The 14604-nt window shown below is 39.2% G+C and overlaps 1 protein-coding gene across 1 annotated transcript in view; it reads left to right on the forward strand.

Moving 5' to 3' along the window:
* Pkhd1 (PKHD1 ciliary IPT domain containing fibrocystin/polyductin) overlaps positions 1–14604 on the forward strand; it is a 471509-nt gene that overhangs the window by 419959 nt on the left and 36946 nt on the right. The window contains exons 60-62 of the mRNA XM_052743962.1: positions 1495–2512; positions 11394–11529; positions 13016–13103. Of these exons, the coding sequence (XP_052599922.1) occupies positions 1495–2512; positions 11394–11529; positions 13016–13103 (1242 nt within the window). The remainder of the gene's footprint in view (positions 1–1494; positions 2513–11393; positions 11530–13015; positions 13104–14604) is intronic.

Below are 14604 nucleotides of genomic sequence, written 5' to 3' on the forward strand. Positions count from 1 at the left end.
TCTCTGGTACCATTTTTGCCTCGGCTGTATTCCTTGTCAGCTAGTCTTCACACTAATTGTTTCTTCTATTCCTCTTCTTCTGTATTTATTTGTGTGTGTGGGGGGGGTGCATATTTCAGTGTCAGTGTATGTCTGTAAGTCCTCTGTTCTGTTCCCTCAGTCCTTCATGGAGCTGCAGTGTGGTATCGTGAGAAGGTCTGGTTTTTGAAGTGAAGTTCCTAAAACCCTTTCTTTTTTCAGTCTTGGGGATCATACTCAGAGCCTCACACCTGCTGGCAACTACTCTGCCATTAAAGAGCAGTCCTGCCTCCTCAAATGCCTTTAGATAATGTGACAAGGGAATCTTTGGTTGTAGCATTTGGAGATCCTGACATAGAACTCCTAAAACCTTTGTAACAACCTGAGTGATATGAATGTCTGCCACTGAATCTAGATCTTAGACAGTAGGGAAGTACTGTGAGCTAGTGAAGGGGTTTGCTTTCCCTGTCCCTCCTCCCCTCCCTTTTTCCCTCCCTCCCTCTCCCTCCTTCCTTTTATTATTTTTTTTTCAGATTAGTATAAAAAGTAAAAGATTTCAGTATGGAGTACCATGCGTATTTTTTTCATTGATCTCTTACTCCCATCCCCGCCCTGCCCCTCATAGTACCCCCTCTCCTTTCATGTTCCATGCATTGTGCTATGCTCTTTCACCCCAGTTGAGCTCTCCCTTAGAGACACTTTTCCTTTCCATACTCCCCTTTCTAGTATCATTAGCCCCACACCTCACACATATAGATATAAAATTAAAAGCTAATGCTTGAAAAATGTGGTATTTGTCTCTCAGAGTTGGGAATTGTTTGCTTGCAATAGTAATTTTTTCCAGCTTCATCAGTTTTCCCACAAATACCATTATTTCCTTTTCTATACAGCTGAATGAAACTCTGCTGTGTATTTACACCCATTTTCATTATCCATTCATGAACTGATAGACATCTAGGTTGGCTTTACCTAGCTATTGTAAACAGAACACCAAGAAACATGTAAGTGTACCTATGGTAAGACTTTAAATTCTCAGTGTATTTAGAATGGTACCGCTGTACCATAGAGTTCTACTTTTAGATTTTTTAAAAAGAAACATTCATAATGATTTCCATAGTGTCTTCACAAATTTGCAATCGGCCAGCAGTAACTGTTTCTATTTACCCAAGGACTCCTGAAACCATTTGTTTTCTTGATTGTTCCTGACTCAATTATTTTATGTCTTCAACTCTTTTTACACATAACCATTGTTTTTGTTGTTAATCTTAAAAAGATATTTATCATTAGAATATGTCAAATGGATTTTCTTTAATGCATGTATTTTTCCATATTTTGCTCAAGATTTCTTTGTGTTCCCAATATCTAATACAGTCAAATAGTCAATAAATATTTGACAGCATAACAAATGATGATGAGAAGAGTAGTTTACAAATCCTCATTAGTTGTAGCTCATATTTTTTTTCTTTTGCATCACAGGTATATTCAGAGAAGAACAGAAATGCACATTCCGAGCAATGATCCATGGCTTCTTCTGCAAGCAGACTGACCACGTAGTCCTAATTCTCCATAATGTTGATGAAACTTGGACAGTCCCAACATCATACCCACTTGTATCTGTTACTAATGGCTTTGTTGACACATTTAGCAGGGTGAAGGATAGTACCCTATGCTCTACCACTACCTCTGTGTCTACTTTCTATACCATCTTACCTACCAGGCAAATTACCAAAGTATGTTTTGTGGAGCGAACACCCCCATTATTGCACTTTTCTATACTGGGCAACAGAAGCACCTCCAAGCTCATTTTGGCTGTGTTCTACAATGAGATTCAGAGCCCTCACATTTTCTTAGAAAAAAAGTTGATTCCACCTACTCCAGTAAAGTCAGTGTCTTCATTGTTGAATGAGTCTGCTGGTGCCAACTACTTTGACATCATGAATAACCTCTTGTATGTTGTGCTGCAAGGAGGGGAGCCTCTTGAGATACACTCCAGTGTTTCCATTCATTTGGCTTTCACTGTGACATTTTCAGTCCTAGAAAAAGGATGGGAAAGAGCAATGCTTGAAAGCCTAACACGTTTCTTACAGATTGACCCAAACCAAATCAAATTCACTCTGGAGATGCCTGGCACCAAAGAGACCTTAGAGGCCATTGCAAACAGTAGAGGAAAACGAAAGCGCAATTGCCCAACTGTAACTTATGATAGTGCTTCTACCAGATTTGGTCAACGCAGACCTCTCATGGCAGAAATGATGTCATACAGGATCACACCAACAAGCTCTGTGGAAACTTTCTCAAAGGTGATTGTCATCGAAATTGGTGATCTGCCAAATATAAGGAGCACTGAATTCATTCCATCCTTCCCAAGTAACAGATTACGGAATTTGGCTTACCAAGTTATCACTGCTCAACAGACTGGAGTCCTGGAAGATGTTCTCGGTATGACTGTTGGGGCCCTACTGGTGACTCAGTCAGAGGGAGTCACAGGCTATAGGTAAGCATTAATTATCAGACTATCTTGATGAAGGGTGACTTTTTGGGCCTATAAGAATCCAAAGCCACATACCTAATTGGAAGCAAATACAATCAACTCATTTATTGACATTTAAAAAATACATTTTAGGTAAAATAGAATTCTATGGCTTTCTCCTTCCCTTCATCCTTCCAACCCCTCCCAGGTATTTCTCCCTCCAATCCCTCCCACTCTGCTGTCTCAAATTGATAGCGTCTTTTTCTTTGATTTCTGTTGTTTTACATACATACATATATAAATACACACATATATATGTACATATACATACAATATATATGTATATGTGTAAATATATGTGTATATATATATATATATATATATATATGCATGAAATATATAAACATAGCATGTTGAATCCATTTTTGCTGTTGATTTATATATGATTTCAGGGACTGACCACATATATTAGATAACCAGTAAGAAGGTTCATCCCTGGAAGAGGATAATTAACATTTTACATAGAGTAATTATCCTAGTGTTACTATTATGTTTTGTATAGTAATATGGGTGTCAATGGTGCTGATGCATTTTGGTTTTGCTTAATTTTTTCCTCTTAGTGTAACTTCATTTAGGCTGCACCGAGTTCTTAGAGATTTATATGTATACCTAGAGATCAAAGCAGTAGCTTGTTGATTTATCTTCTTCACTGTTCCAAAATATTGAATATTGCAGTGTGAGAGAAGGCAATGAGTAGAAGTAGTCAAGGTCCAATGGGAAAATCCTGCAGAGTGGAGCAAGTAGGGCACATAACACATATTTGTGGGGCAAGTCACCCTATCCTGTAGACATGAGATGGCTTCAGCCCAAAGGTCACCTCCATCACTCATCATCAGTCATAACATGCTGTCTTTACTTCTGACTCAGATTTTTCTTATCTAATAAAAAAAAACACACATGAAGCACGAATAATATGGTATTGATTTTCTGTTGGAAATTGTTATATCCTCCACCGCTTTGTTTTGCTGGTATCTTAAGAGAGATTTTTCCATGTGTAAGACAAAAAAAGTAAATCATAAGGAGATAAAGAAAAGCATACCTGATGATAATGTCTGCTGAGTGAGAAACAGCATGCCCCATAGAACTGGCAAGTACTAGCAAGGTTCCCTGTGTCTCTGAACATTGTGCACACTATGGAAAACTGCCTCAAAGCCATACACAGGCCTCAAGGCCTGCTTGGTGTCTTTCAGCTCTTACCAATATCAGTTAGGACCTCTACTGAACTCCCCGGAGAGCCATCGGCACACTAATGAATTGACCTTGAGACAGCAGAGATGAGTCTGAGGATGAGTTCTTTTCAGAGGGGAAAGCACTAATGAAGTCCTCTGGAAGGTCACTTCTGTTATGTACAGAATGTTGCAGGCATTTCAACAAATGAAGCCATCTTGGAAACTTATATTTCCAGATGATCACTACTTATTTTTAAGAAACTAGAACTTTAGAATGTGAGGGGAAATGAGATTGCTATCTACTCTTTGGGTGTGTAGTCAATCCCCTCATCTTTTCCCCTTATCCTCCTGTCAGGAAATCTGGATTTAAACTTCCTCTGCCTGCATAGGACAGCAGCATGAACTTGTTGCTCAATTTTTGGACTTTTGTTGGCATATGCAGTCATTTTGCTGTCTATTTGCCTATTTTCTTTATTTTACTTTCTTCCCACTATTTTACCCAGTTTCATGCTTTAGGTAGTTTCAGCGTAATTTTTAGTGGGAAGAGATGAACACATTCTACATTCCCTTTTTAAGTCAGAAGTTCCCCACCGGGGGTGTCTTTCCATACGTTGTATTCAGGAATCCTGACAGAACATTTAGTACAGCCTGCCTTTCTTTCACTAGAAGCTTGACCTTCACTCTAGAATGTCTCTCATTTTTTCCTCACTCTCTCTTGTCTCTTTACTCCTTTTCATACCGGAATATAAACTTCAGACTCATATGTATCTTTGTAACTCTGCAGATTGATGTCAGATACAATTGATATCTTCCTAGATTGCTTACTACTTCATATACTGAGCCAGGGTGTATATATTTAGTTACATACACATACATACATACATACATACATACATAATCAGTAAATAATAAAATTAAATTTGGCTATCTCTCTTACAGAAGCTTAGCTGTCAAAATACCTAAGCTGTCTGTAGTTGGCAGAATTTCTATGATGTCCTCTCAAAGATGCACCTCTGTAACCTCCTGGCCCTAAGAATGATGAAGGAATAGTTTTAAGATTTTGCTGTGTTCTGTGGCACATTTGACCCTAAAATGGGAAGAATATCCTGAGTTGTTATAGTTGGCTTAGTCAACACCTGAGTCTTAGACAAGCAGAATTTTTCCTGCCATGGGGGAGGGGGAGGAGAAACAGCAATTCCAGGTGTAAAAACGACTTACTGTGTCAATGTTGTGAAGGCAGAAGAGGGCCCATCACAATGAATTAAGGAACTGTGGAGATGGTTCAATGAGTAAAGTACTTGCCCCGTGAGCATGAAGACCAGAGTTCAGTTCCATAGCACCCATGGCCCTGACACTCTAGTTCAGTTGGTAGAGTGCTTGCTTATAGTGCATTAATCCTTGAGTTACATACCTATTACCACATCACTCTGTGTGTTAGCATACAGTTACAGTAATAATGCTTGTGTGGAGGAGGGTGAAGATAAGAAATTCATGGTTATGCTTGTATACATAATGAATCTGAGGTTAACCTGGGCTAAAAAGAAAGGAAACAAATACAAATTTTCCATTGACTTTGAATATCTAACCTTATTAAATGGGAAATAACAGGACACTCACAATTCATTTACAACTCACAGTCAAAGTTTTATTGATCATTCATCATGTTCATCAGTAAGATTATAATTTATTTCAGAGTCCTGTGTCTGCAAAAAATGGCTTTAGGGTCTATTGTTCTCATACTAAATGATCTGAGACCAATGCATATTTGATTGTTGTTCTGGGGCTTACATGTTTTTCTGTGCTTTTTCTTGTGAATAAGTTGTTATGTATACTCTGTTACTGCTGCTGATATTCCTGCATCCAGCAGGTCTCTTCCTCATGCACAATAGATCCCAGTTCCAAAAATTAGTCCAAACTACTTTAAAAAATGCATTAAATGGATATAAAGATATAGTGAATGATAAATAAGATACCTCATGAAAATTCACATTTCAACAGTTTTTATTCCCAAACATTATTCGAACAGCTATCATGTCCAACATATTATTCCAGTTTAAACAATATATATATATATGCATATCAAAATATTTTATTATATCACTACTGAAAATCTAGAGACTTTTAAGTAAATGGATACTTAAAACAATATTTTTCTCTCCTACTTAGTGAAAATGTATTATGTTACACCCTAAACACATGTACATATAAACCAAACTAAATGGGTTTAGTATTCAGTAGGTTTTATACATACCAGTGTGTGTGTGTGTGTGTGTGTGTGTGTGTGTGTGTGTGTGTGTGTTCCTAGGAGTAGAGGGGAAAGGGGAGAGTTGGCTAGGAGAAAGGAGAAGTTGAGATGATATAAATACAGTGTATTTATTAAGAAATCCTCAAAAAATTAAATAAAAGCTTGATATAGCAAAAAATGAATTAACAACATGAACCTGCCTACTGGTGTTACTTTTTTAATAATAAAACAAGTATACTTTTATCTGTATACTATTTATGGGGTAGTTAAAATTTTAGTTTACTTTTATATTCCCAAGAGGTGCTAGTCAGCTGTTATTCACAACAAGAGATCATTGAGCAAGAGATCTTTCCTAGATAGTGACATGCTACCAGAAGCCTTCTTGTCTCTGTAAATACAAGACCTCACAGAAATAACTTAAGGGTATAAAGGTTTGTTGTGTCTCAAGGTCTAAGGGCAGTCATTGTACAAACGGGTGGGGCAAGGTAGCACATGGAAGCAGCTCACATGATGGTAAGCCAGGAAACAGAGAAATAGAAACAAATGCAGGTGCCGTGAGTGTTGTCTCCTTGTCCCATTGGATTCTGTCTACGTTGTCAGCTGCTAGCAAGGTACCACCCACACTTGGGTTTCGGTATTTCCTTCCGAATTAATCCTCATAGCCACACCAAGAAATTTGTCTCACCACCTCCTGCGTAATTCTCAGTCCAGTTAAATTTAAAGTGAAGATCAACTATCACAATAACTATTTAGCTTCTCTAGTCTGATGGTCCTATGTAACCTTCTGCAGGAGGCCTGCAGAGAAATGGTAAGATGAAGGCAAGAAGACGATTCAGTTCATCAGGACCAAGTAGCTGGTGTTGGTTCAAACTTCTGGAGGCTGACCCTGACTCGTTTATTTTAGGTATATTTAAGCATAGCACAGTGGGTGAAAACTTACTCTGGAGGTAATTAACTCAATCTCACGTGCACAACAAAGTATATATAAATCTCTTTGAGGAACAAAGTAAACTAAATGGAGATCAGAAGTGAATACATGGAAACTCTTTGTGAAGTCCATAAATATAGGTTCTATAGATTGGCTGAGGAAAAACAAATTATAGTAAGTATCTGGGGATAATTGGGCACTAGAAATGTCTCTAGCCCTACAGACAGAGCAAAGGTCATCAGACTTTTAAACACACCTGCTCCCAGCCTTCTGGGTAGATAATAGACATAGCATCCCTTCTCTTGCAGGAACAATCTTGTGTGCTTAACACTCCAGGTTCCTCTGGTACTTATCTGTCAGCACAAAGATCTCCATGCACACAACCTTCACTACTTTGTATTAATCTCTTCAATTAAAAAGGCCTTGAGTGGTTTTTGTTTCCTTCTAACCAAATTTTTACCACTACCATACCTCCACATAAATAGAAAAATTTGAATATTTGTATAGAATCTTAATAGTTATTTGCATTCTTTTGCATTACTCTAACTCCTAATTTTATTCATGCTAGATTTATCATAAAATAATATCTCAAATAACTTACCAATTAAAATTTTTTAGATACGTTTCCAGAATGGTTGCATTTCATTGAAATTGTTGAAAGATGTATCATGTTTACTCTCGGCATACTGCTATTTTAAATGGATAATTTCAGGCCATCCAAGAGTTTAGGTAAAGAGTTTAGAGCATAAGTAAGCTCGCTATGTGGACAGCGCACCCAAAGTTGAAGTTGGCCAGGCCAATCTGGGTAGTAGCCTTCCTGAGGCAATTCATGGCCGAAGTGCAGAGAAAGGGTGTGATGGGTGCGGAGATGACAAAGTGTTATGGTAAGATGGAGCAGGGGCTTGTAACGTGTCAGACTTGAACTTGTTGGACCATAGCATCAGTAGGAGATCACAAGACAACTCTTCCCAACTCTGAACAGCAACTGCTAAGGGAGCTGCCTGAGTTTAATAGGGATCACGAGGATCATTAAATGTGAATAAAATGGTTTGTATCAATTCAGAAAGATATCGAGGAAAGCCGTTCTTGTCGTCCAGAGGTATGAAAGAGTCTTCCCCAGGGGCAGAGTCATAGTGTTGTATTTATCTTTGCATATCTCACATTGCCTCAAGCAATTTTTGTACATATTAGGAGGCCTGACATTGATCGTCAACTGGAATTGACTGGAAAATTTACTTTTTTTTTTTCCCGGGGTATAGAAATCATCTATTCCCTTTTTTCAGATCTCCTCTGTGGCACATATAAACTGTATTATTTTTCTAGTCCATTTACAACAAGAGAGGCCATAGGCACTCAGGATACCTTGGAAATCTAATGAAAACATGAGGCCTTCTTTACGTTTTTGTTTAGTGGAAACCTAGTAGACAACCTTGGAGGGGCAAAGAGCAAGTACCAGAAATTCCCCACACCACGCTCACCCATCACAGTAGGTCTTGTTGAGAAACAGTGTCCACCACTAGGATTTATTCCTTTCCATTTGCTATGTTTGCCATAGTCTCGTCTTCTAGGAGGTGAGCATGTCACCTCTGCCAGATTTAGAAACACATGTTGGAAAGAATGGTGGTGGTCTCTGAGCTGGGAAGTTTCTGCACCGTCATGATCTTCCTCCTTCAGCCTACACTTAAGCATTGCAGGGAAAAATATATTTCACATACTTGACTGAGTTTTGCAAGCTGTTAAATAGTGGTTGAAACTGGAGGAGATGGAGGGAACGTTCCTCCCCCATTTTTTAAAGTTTGGCTGTAGGTCCTTTTGCCTGCAGGCTACAGTCACATTAGCAGTTGGAAATTGGATAACGACAGCACAATGACAAATCCAGGTTGCTTGCAATAAGTTGCTAATCCCTTTGCTTTAATATTGGAGCAGCGTGTAATGATGTTTGGACATCACTCCAGTTTACTGACGACCCCACTGGGGCCAGCAATAGAACCTTACAACTGTCTAACAAGGCGTCAGGTGACTCCCGTCGTCACAGCAACGGACACTGGAATCTAATCTTCCCTTCATCCCTTCTAGCACCCAATAACGCCTAGATTATATAAGCGGCCCATCATTGCTTGGTAACTTGAATCAATTAACGTTAATTCGCACAATGCTATGATGTATTGTGATCACTTTCATTTCAGGGAAGGGGGAGAAATTGCTATAAGTCACCTAAAATGAGGTTGTCTGTGGTACTGAGGTATTAATTGGGTGTCCATATTAAATGCAAAAGGAGCCCCATCATGAAAGGAAAGTGGATGAGTGACTCTCCTGGCTGCTATTGACCTATCAGAAGAAGACAGTGCCCTTTTCCTTTGCTTTTATCTATTACAGTTTTCCCTATTGCGTGTCAAGTTGATGTATTATAAAAAATTCATTTGGTGACCTTTCACCCCCTTAGCAGATTAAACAATTTCACTTCAATGGCATCATTAACAGGACCCTGCATTTAATGATGATTTCTCTAAAAGGCCACGGAGATTCGATTTTAAGCTAACAGATTTATTGCACTATTATAACATATCGTAAAAAACTGTACCACCTACGGTCAGGTTTTAGGATAGAAACTGCTTAAGAGTTTATGTGGAGCTTAAAGTGGTATTACCTTGGGATATGCTGCAGCTGCCAGTCTCTGACCTCCAGTGAGATGCTGTTTACATTTAATAAGAGGTGTTTGCTCACAATAAACTTTAAAGTGTGTCAGGGACAGGCCTTTCTGTAAGCGTTCAAGCCAACCTAGGGTCTCCAGATACCAATGTACTTATGTCAGAGTCTTTAGTGGGTTTTTCAGTTTCCTTAACCCACGATGTTTGCTTGTACCCCTCTCTTATCAGAAAACATTTAAGGATGAGGTTACTAGAGGAATAAGACGTAGTAACAATGTTAAATGTTTCCAATAACTGCACCCAACAAAAAAATGGAATAACATATATTTTAAGAAACAACACTAATGTACACTGTTTCTTTTTTTAACAAGAAAGGAGCCTTAGCTCTTCAGGCTAAGCAAACTTATAAAAGATGATTGGGCACAGAACTTCCTGGGAGAGGTTTCAGCAGCTAGGACCTTAGCTTGGTGCAAAATCCATGTTCCTAGGGCCATATACTCCCACTCTGCTTGTACCATTCTTTGGTTTGTAGGGCACAAGGAAATTGCTTCCTGTAGAAACTTCATATATTTTGGCCCATTATAATCATTCTTCCATTATTTCCTCTTTCAGGACTAATGTCCACCTCTGACTGTCTTTCACTGCCTCTGATAAGTGAACAAACAATACTTTATTCTTTCTTACTCCCATGAGGGAAGAGTAGAAGACAGAAAATAGCATAAGTGACTCACAAATATTTAATTGAGGCTATGGTTGAAATACAATAAAAACTTTATGAGACCAGAACTAACTACTCTAAATGCAGCTCATCAAATCACACTGTATATTGGAGCTGAATGTGTGGGATATTATCTACAAATCTCCATTTAGCTTGTGAAATATCTGTTGCATGTCTATGATGTGTAATACGTAAGTTAAAAGAAATAGTAAGTTACTAATGTTCTCATAAGCTGCATCTTTCAGCAAACCAAAACACTGAGTAGCTTTGAGGTATCATGAGTTATAGAATTATTTTATGCTAGGTCTCACCAGCAATTAGCATGTTTGGACAATGGGAGAAGTAGTATAGGTCACTGGCAATATAATTAAATGGCAAAAATAGTTATGGTTTACAAGACATGTGCTATGTCATTCTTTTTTAACCCCTCACTCCTCAAACCTAAGTAAATGCACCTAACTCACAGTTTTGTTTTAAAGCTATAATACATTTATACAGAGAAAGCTAATAGTATGTCGTATTCAGTGTCACTAAATGCCCACTACCACCATTATTGGCACCATGTGATTCTAAGTACTACAATTAATGTGTAGATATGGGACCTATTTAATGAAAGTACATTTGGAGAGTATAAATACAAAATGGTGGTGTGGTGGAGTTAGGGCCATCTCTTCCTAGGTTTGTTCAGTGGCATCTTGATATTTTGGACTCAGCCATGGTAGGAAAATAATTGTACCATAGACACTGGAGCACAGTACAAATTAGAGTATATCCCAGGAGAGCTGGTTCAGCAGTTTATAGCCGAGCATAACCTTGCCTTATAAAGATTTCAGGGTCATCATATTTTTCACTGAAGTTTTTTTGGGCCTAACTTAATACACTGATGAAAGTTATAAGTTCATACTTTTCACTTCCCAAATGCTTTACCCTCATTTTTAAGCGTGAATAATCCATAATGTTTTGGATGCACAAATTGTGAATAAAGATGGAATTATTCACTACACGGTGTATTTGTGATGTTTGTGGATATACAGGTAACTTCAAATATTCTCACCAGTCAAACTCTTCTATGGAAAGCAGAAGTGGTCTTTGTAATCCTATGGGTATATTGATCTCATTCATCTTTGTTTTTTCTAGAAATGCAAGTAGTTTAAGAACTGGGAACCCCATATATACCCGGCCCTCTGTACTTTCCATGCTGGTCCAGCCTTCAGATGGGGAAGTGGGAGTAGATCTGCCGGTTCAGCCACAGCTTGTCTTCCTGGATGAGAAGGTAGTGCCTCAGATCTGGCCATTTTTCCACAGAACATGCTTTATGTTGAAACATTGCTAATCTACATTTCCAGAGCGACTGCCATGTGCAATTGGCAACACGTAGACATTCTCACTATGATGGCCACTCGCTTTTTTTTTTCTTAATTGAAAATAGATTCTTGTCTCATACCATGCATCTTGCCCACAGTCCCCCCCCCACCTCCACTTCTCCTGGCTCCCTCCTACCTGCCCTCTCCCCGAGATCCACTCCCATTAGGTTCCCTCTAAAGAGAAGAGCAGGTCTCCAAGAGACAACAGCCAAGTAGGACAAAACAAGACACAATAAGACAAGGAAAAGCCACATATTGAGGCTAGACAAGGCAACCCAGTTTGGGGGAGGGCGGTCTCAAGAGCAGGCAAATGGTCAGAGACCCAGTTGCTTCCCCTGTTAGGAGTTCCACAAAATCAGCAAGCTAACGCCATAACATACACACAGAAGACCTGGTGCAGACCCATGCAGGCCAGTTGATTGCTGTTTCAGTCTGTGAGCCCATGTGAGCCCTCCTTAGTTGATTCAGTGGGCTATGTTCTCCTGGTTTCCTCCATTCCCTCTGCCTCCTACAGTCTTTCTTCCCCCTGTTTTGAGGGGCTCTCTATATCCAATGGAAACCTTCAACTTAGACTCTCTTTCTCTACATAATATCTGGTTGTGGGTTTCTGCACTCGCTCCCATCTGCTGCCAAAGGAAGCCTCTCTGATGACGACTGAACAAGGCACAGATCTCCTTGGGCAAAAGAGACTAGAACACAGGGGTGAAGGCTCCATGCCGATGCCAGCTTGCTGTCAGTTGTTCTTCCACATCACACTGTGTTGTCTTGCATTTCCTATGAAGGTTTGAGATTTACCAAAGGCAAACACAGACCTCTGATGCTTTTCCTCCCTATGCTCATTCTTGAAGTCGGTCACTCCTGTGTTTGCTGAAATCCCACCTTCACAGACCTCTGATGTTTTTCCTCCCCATGCTCATTCTTGAAGTCGGTCACTCCTGTGTTTGCTGAAATCACACCTTCAGACTCCATAGCCTTGGTTCTACTTTATGTTATTTTCTTTTGAGGGTGTGGAAGATTGAGCTCAGAGCAGTCCCTTTGCTAGGCAAATGCTCTGCCACTGAGGATCTCCCCAGCCTGCTGTCTTCTCTTACCTTTTCTTCTTACCAGCCTCCTTAGGATACTTGGGATGCCCTTCTCTTTTGGAACTCAGTTTCAGTTTCTCTTCTTCCAAGCACTGTTTTAAAATTGCATACAATAAGTTCCATGGTCTCCTCTCAATAAGTCAATTTTGATTGAACATGAGAAGGGACACATTCATCATTTCCTTCCTTCCCCGAAGTACATGTGTGCTTAATAACATTTATGTGTGAGCACTCCTCATTTTTTTTAGAGAACATCAAAAAATGATGTTCTAAATCCAGTTTTTTCTCTCTCTCTTTCTTCTCTTATTGCCAGAACCAAAGAGTGGAGACTTTGGGTCTCCCCTCGGAGCCTTGGATTATTTCAGCTTCCCTGGAAGGGGCATCGGATTTGATGCTAAAAGGTAGGTGCCAGTGACGTTCAGGTATCTGTTACTACTTTGTACAACAAAGATTCATACTGTCTTAGATATTTGCTTATGACAAAACACCTGAAGCTGGCGATTTTATAGAGAAAAGGAGATTATGTGGTTCATACAGAGTTTCCAGGGCCTGGTGACCTTTTTGCTGACAGAATGCCACAGATGCCACAGGGTTTTATAAGCAAAGGATGTGGAAGGTGCATACACACACACACACACACACACACACACACACACACACACACTACATACGTATATAATTATGTATGTTTGGCTCTTTTAATCAGTCCATCATATTCAATCATGGAGGCTCCACTTGATGACCTTATCAATTTCAAATCACATTTCCTTCCTTTACTTCTACTGAATATGTGATTCATATAATTTTCTATGTGAAAATTCTTACTTTTGGGGAAACTTGACAGAATATGCACAGGAATCCCAAAGTTCCCCCCAGGAAAAGCACATATTCAAGGGATATTAAATTTCAACACATGAACTCCTAGGGGACATCCTCCAACCCCATCCAAAACATTGCAGCCCCATTTGGAATTCATGGCAAACACAGACACTCCCAAAGAGTTCTCTGAGTTCTTTTCATTCTCTGTCAACAGTGCCAAATGTGTATGAAAAAGAATACTAGGCTAGCAATAAATATTTACAGCCTCACTTTTTGGCTGAGTCTCGAGTCCTACGGTCTATACGTTCTACTCAGTGCTCCCGTGGCACATACTTTTGCCCAGGGATTCATTTGCCTGGTACCTGTGGCTTCTATTAGGGGAATGGAAATACATAGAACCCTCAGTGTTAAGAAGGATAAACGCAGTAAATGTGCAAACATCCGACCCAGGGCCAACCTTCCCAGTGAGGTTTTGCCTCTGTTGTTTTTGTGCCCATCCTACTCTCTTGTTCAATTCTGGCAGCAAGGCCAGCTCCATCTAATTTCATTGGCATTTGTATGCATCAAAATGAAAATATAAGTAATTTAATATGAAGTGTTTTTAGTATTAGAAAAAAAAGAGAACTGGGATTATGTATTCTGTAGAAAATACCCAAATTTTATATTTGTCCATGAACCAAGGAGAAATAAACATGTGTATCATGATTTTTATGTGAAAAGTAGTTTTTGTGTTTTACATTCTGACCATCTAACTTGTCAAAGACTTTCTTGCAAAATAACCAACTCAATGGGATAAAAAAATGTTGCTTATGGGTGTGTCCCAGGGGTCTGTGACAACCCGGGTGTTCAGAATCTTAGCTCTGATGTCAATACTTGTCTTTGTTTGGGGGCTACAAAATATATATATATATATTGTTATTTTAGAATAGTTCCATCATCACGGTTTTATATTTAAAATCTAAACTGTGATCTACAGACACTATTTTAAAAAGAACATGTTATATAGACAGAACAAGGACAAAGAAGCCTATTAACTAAGAGAAACCAGGAGAGAAGGTGAAATATCAGGGAGGTAGGTTGGAG

The sequence above is a fragment of the Peromyscus californicus genome, unplaced genomic scaffold, assembly GCF_007827085.1.
Source record: "Peromyscus californicus insignis strain IS unplaced genomic scaffold, ASM782708v3 Scaffold_19__1_contigs__length_69161282, whole genome shotgun sequence".
Taxonomy (NCBI): domain Eukaryota; kingdom Metazoa; phylum Chordata; class Mammalia; order Rodentia; family Cricetidae; genus Peromyscus; species Peromyscus californicus.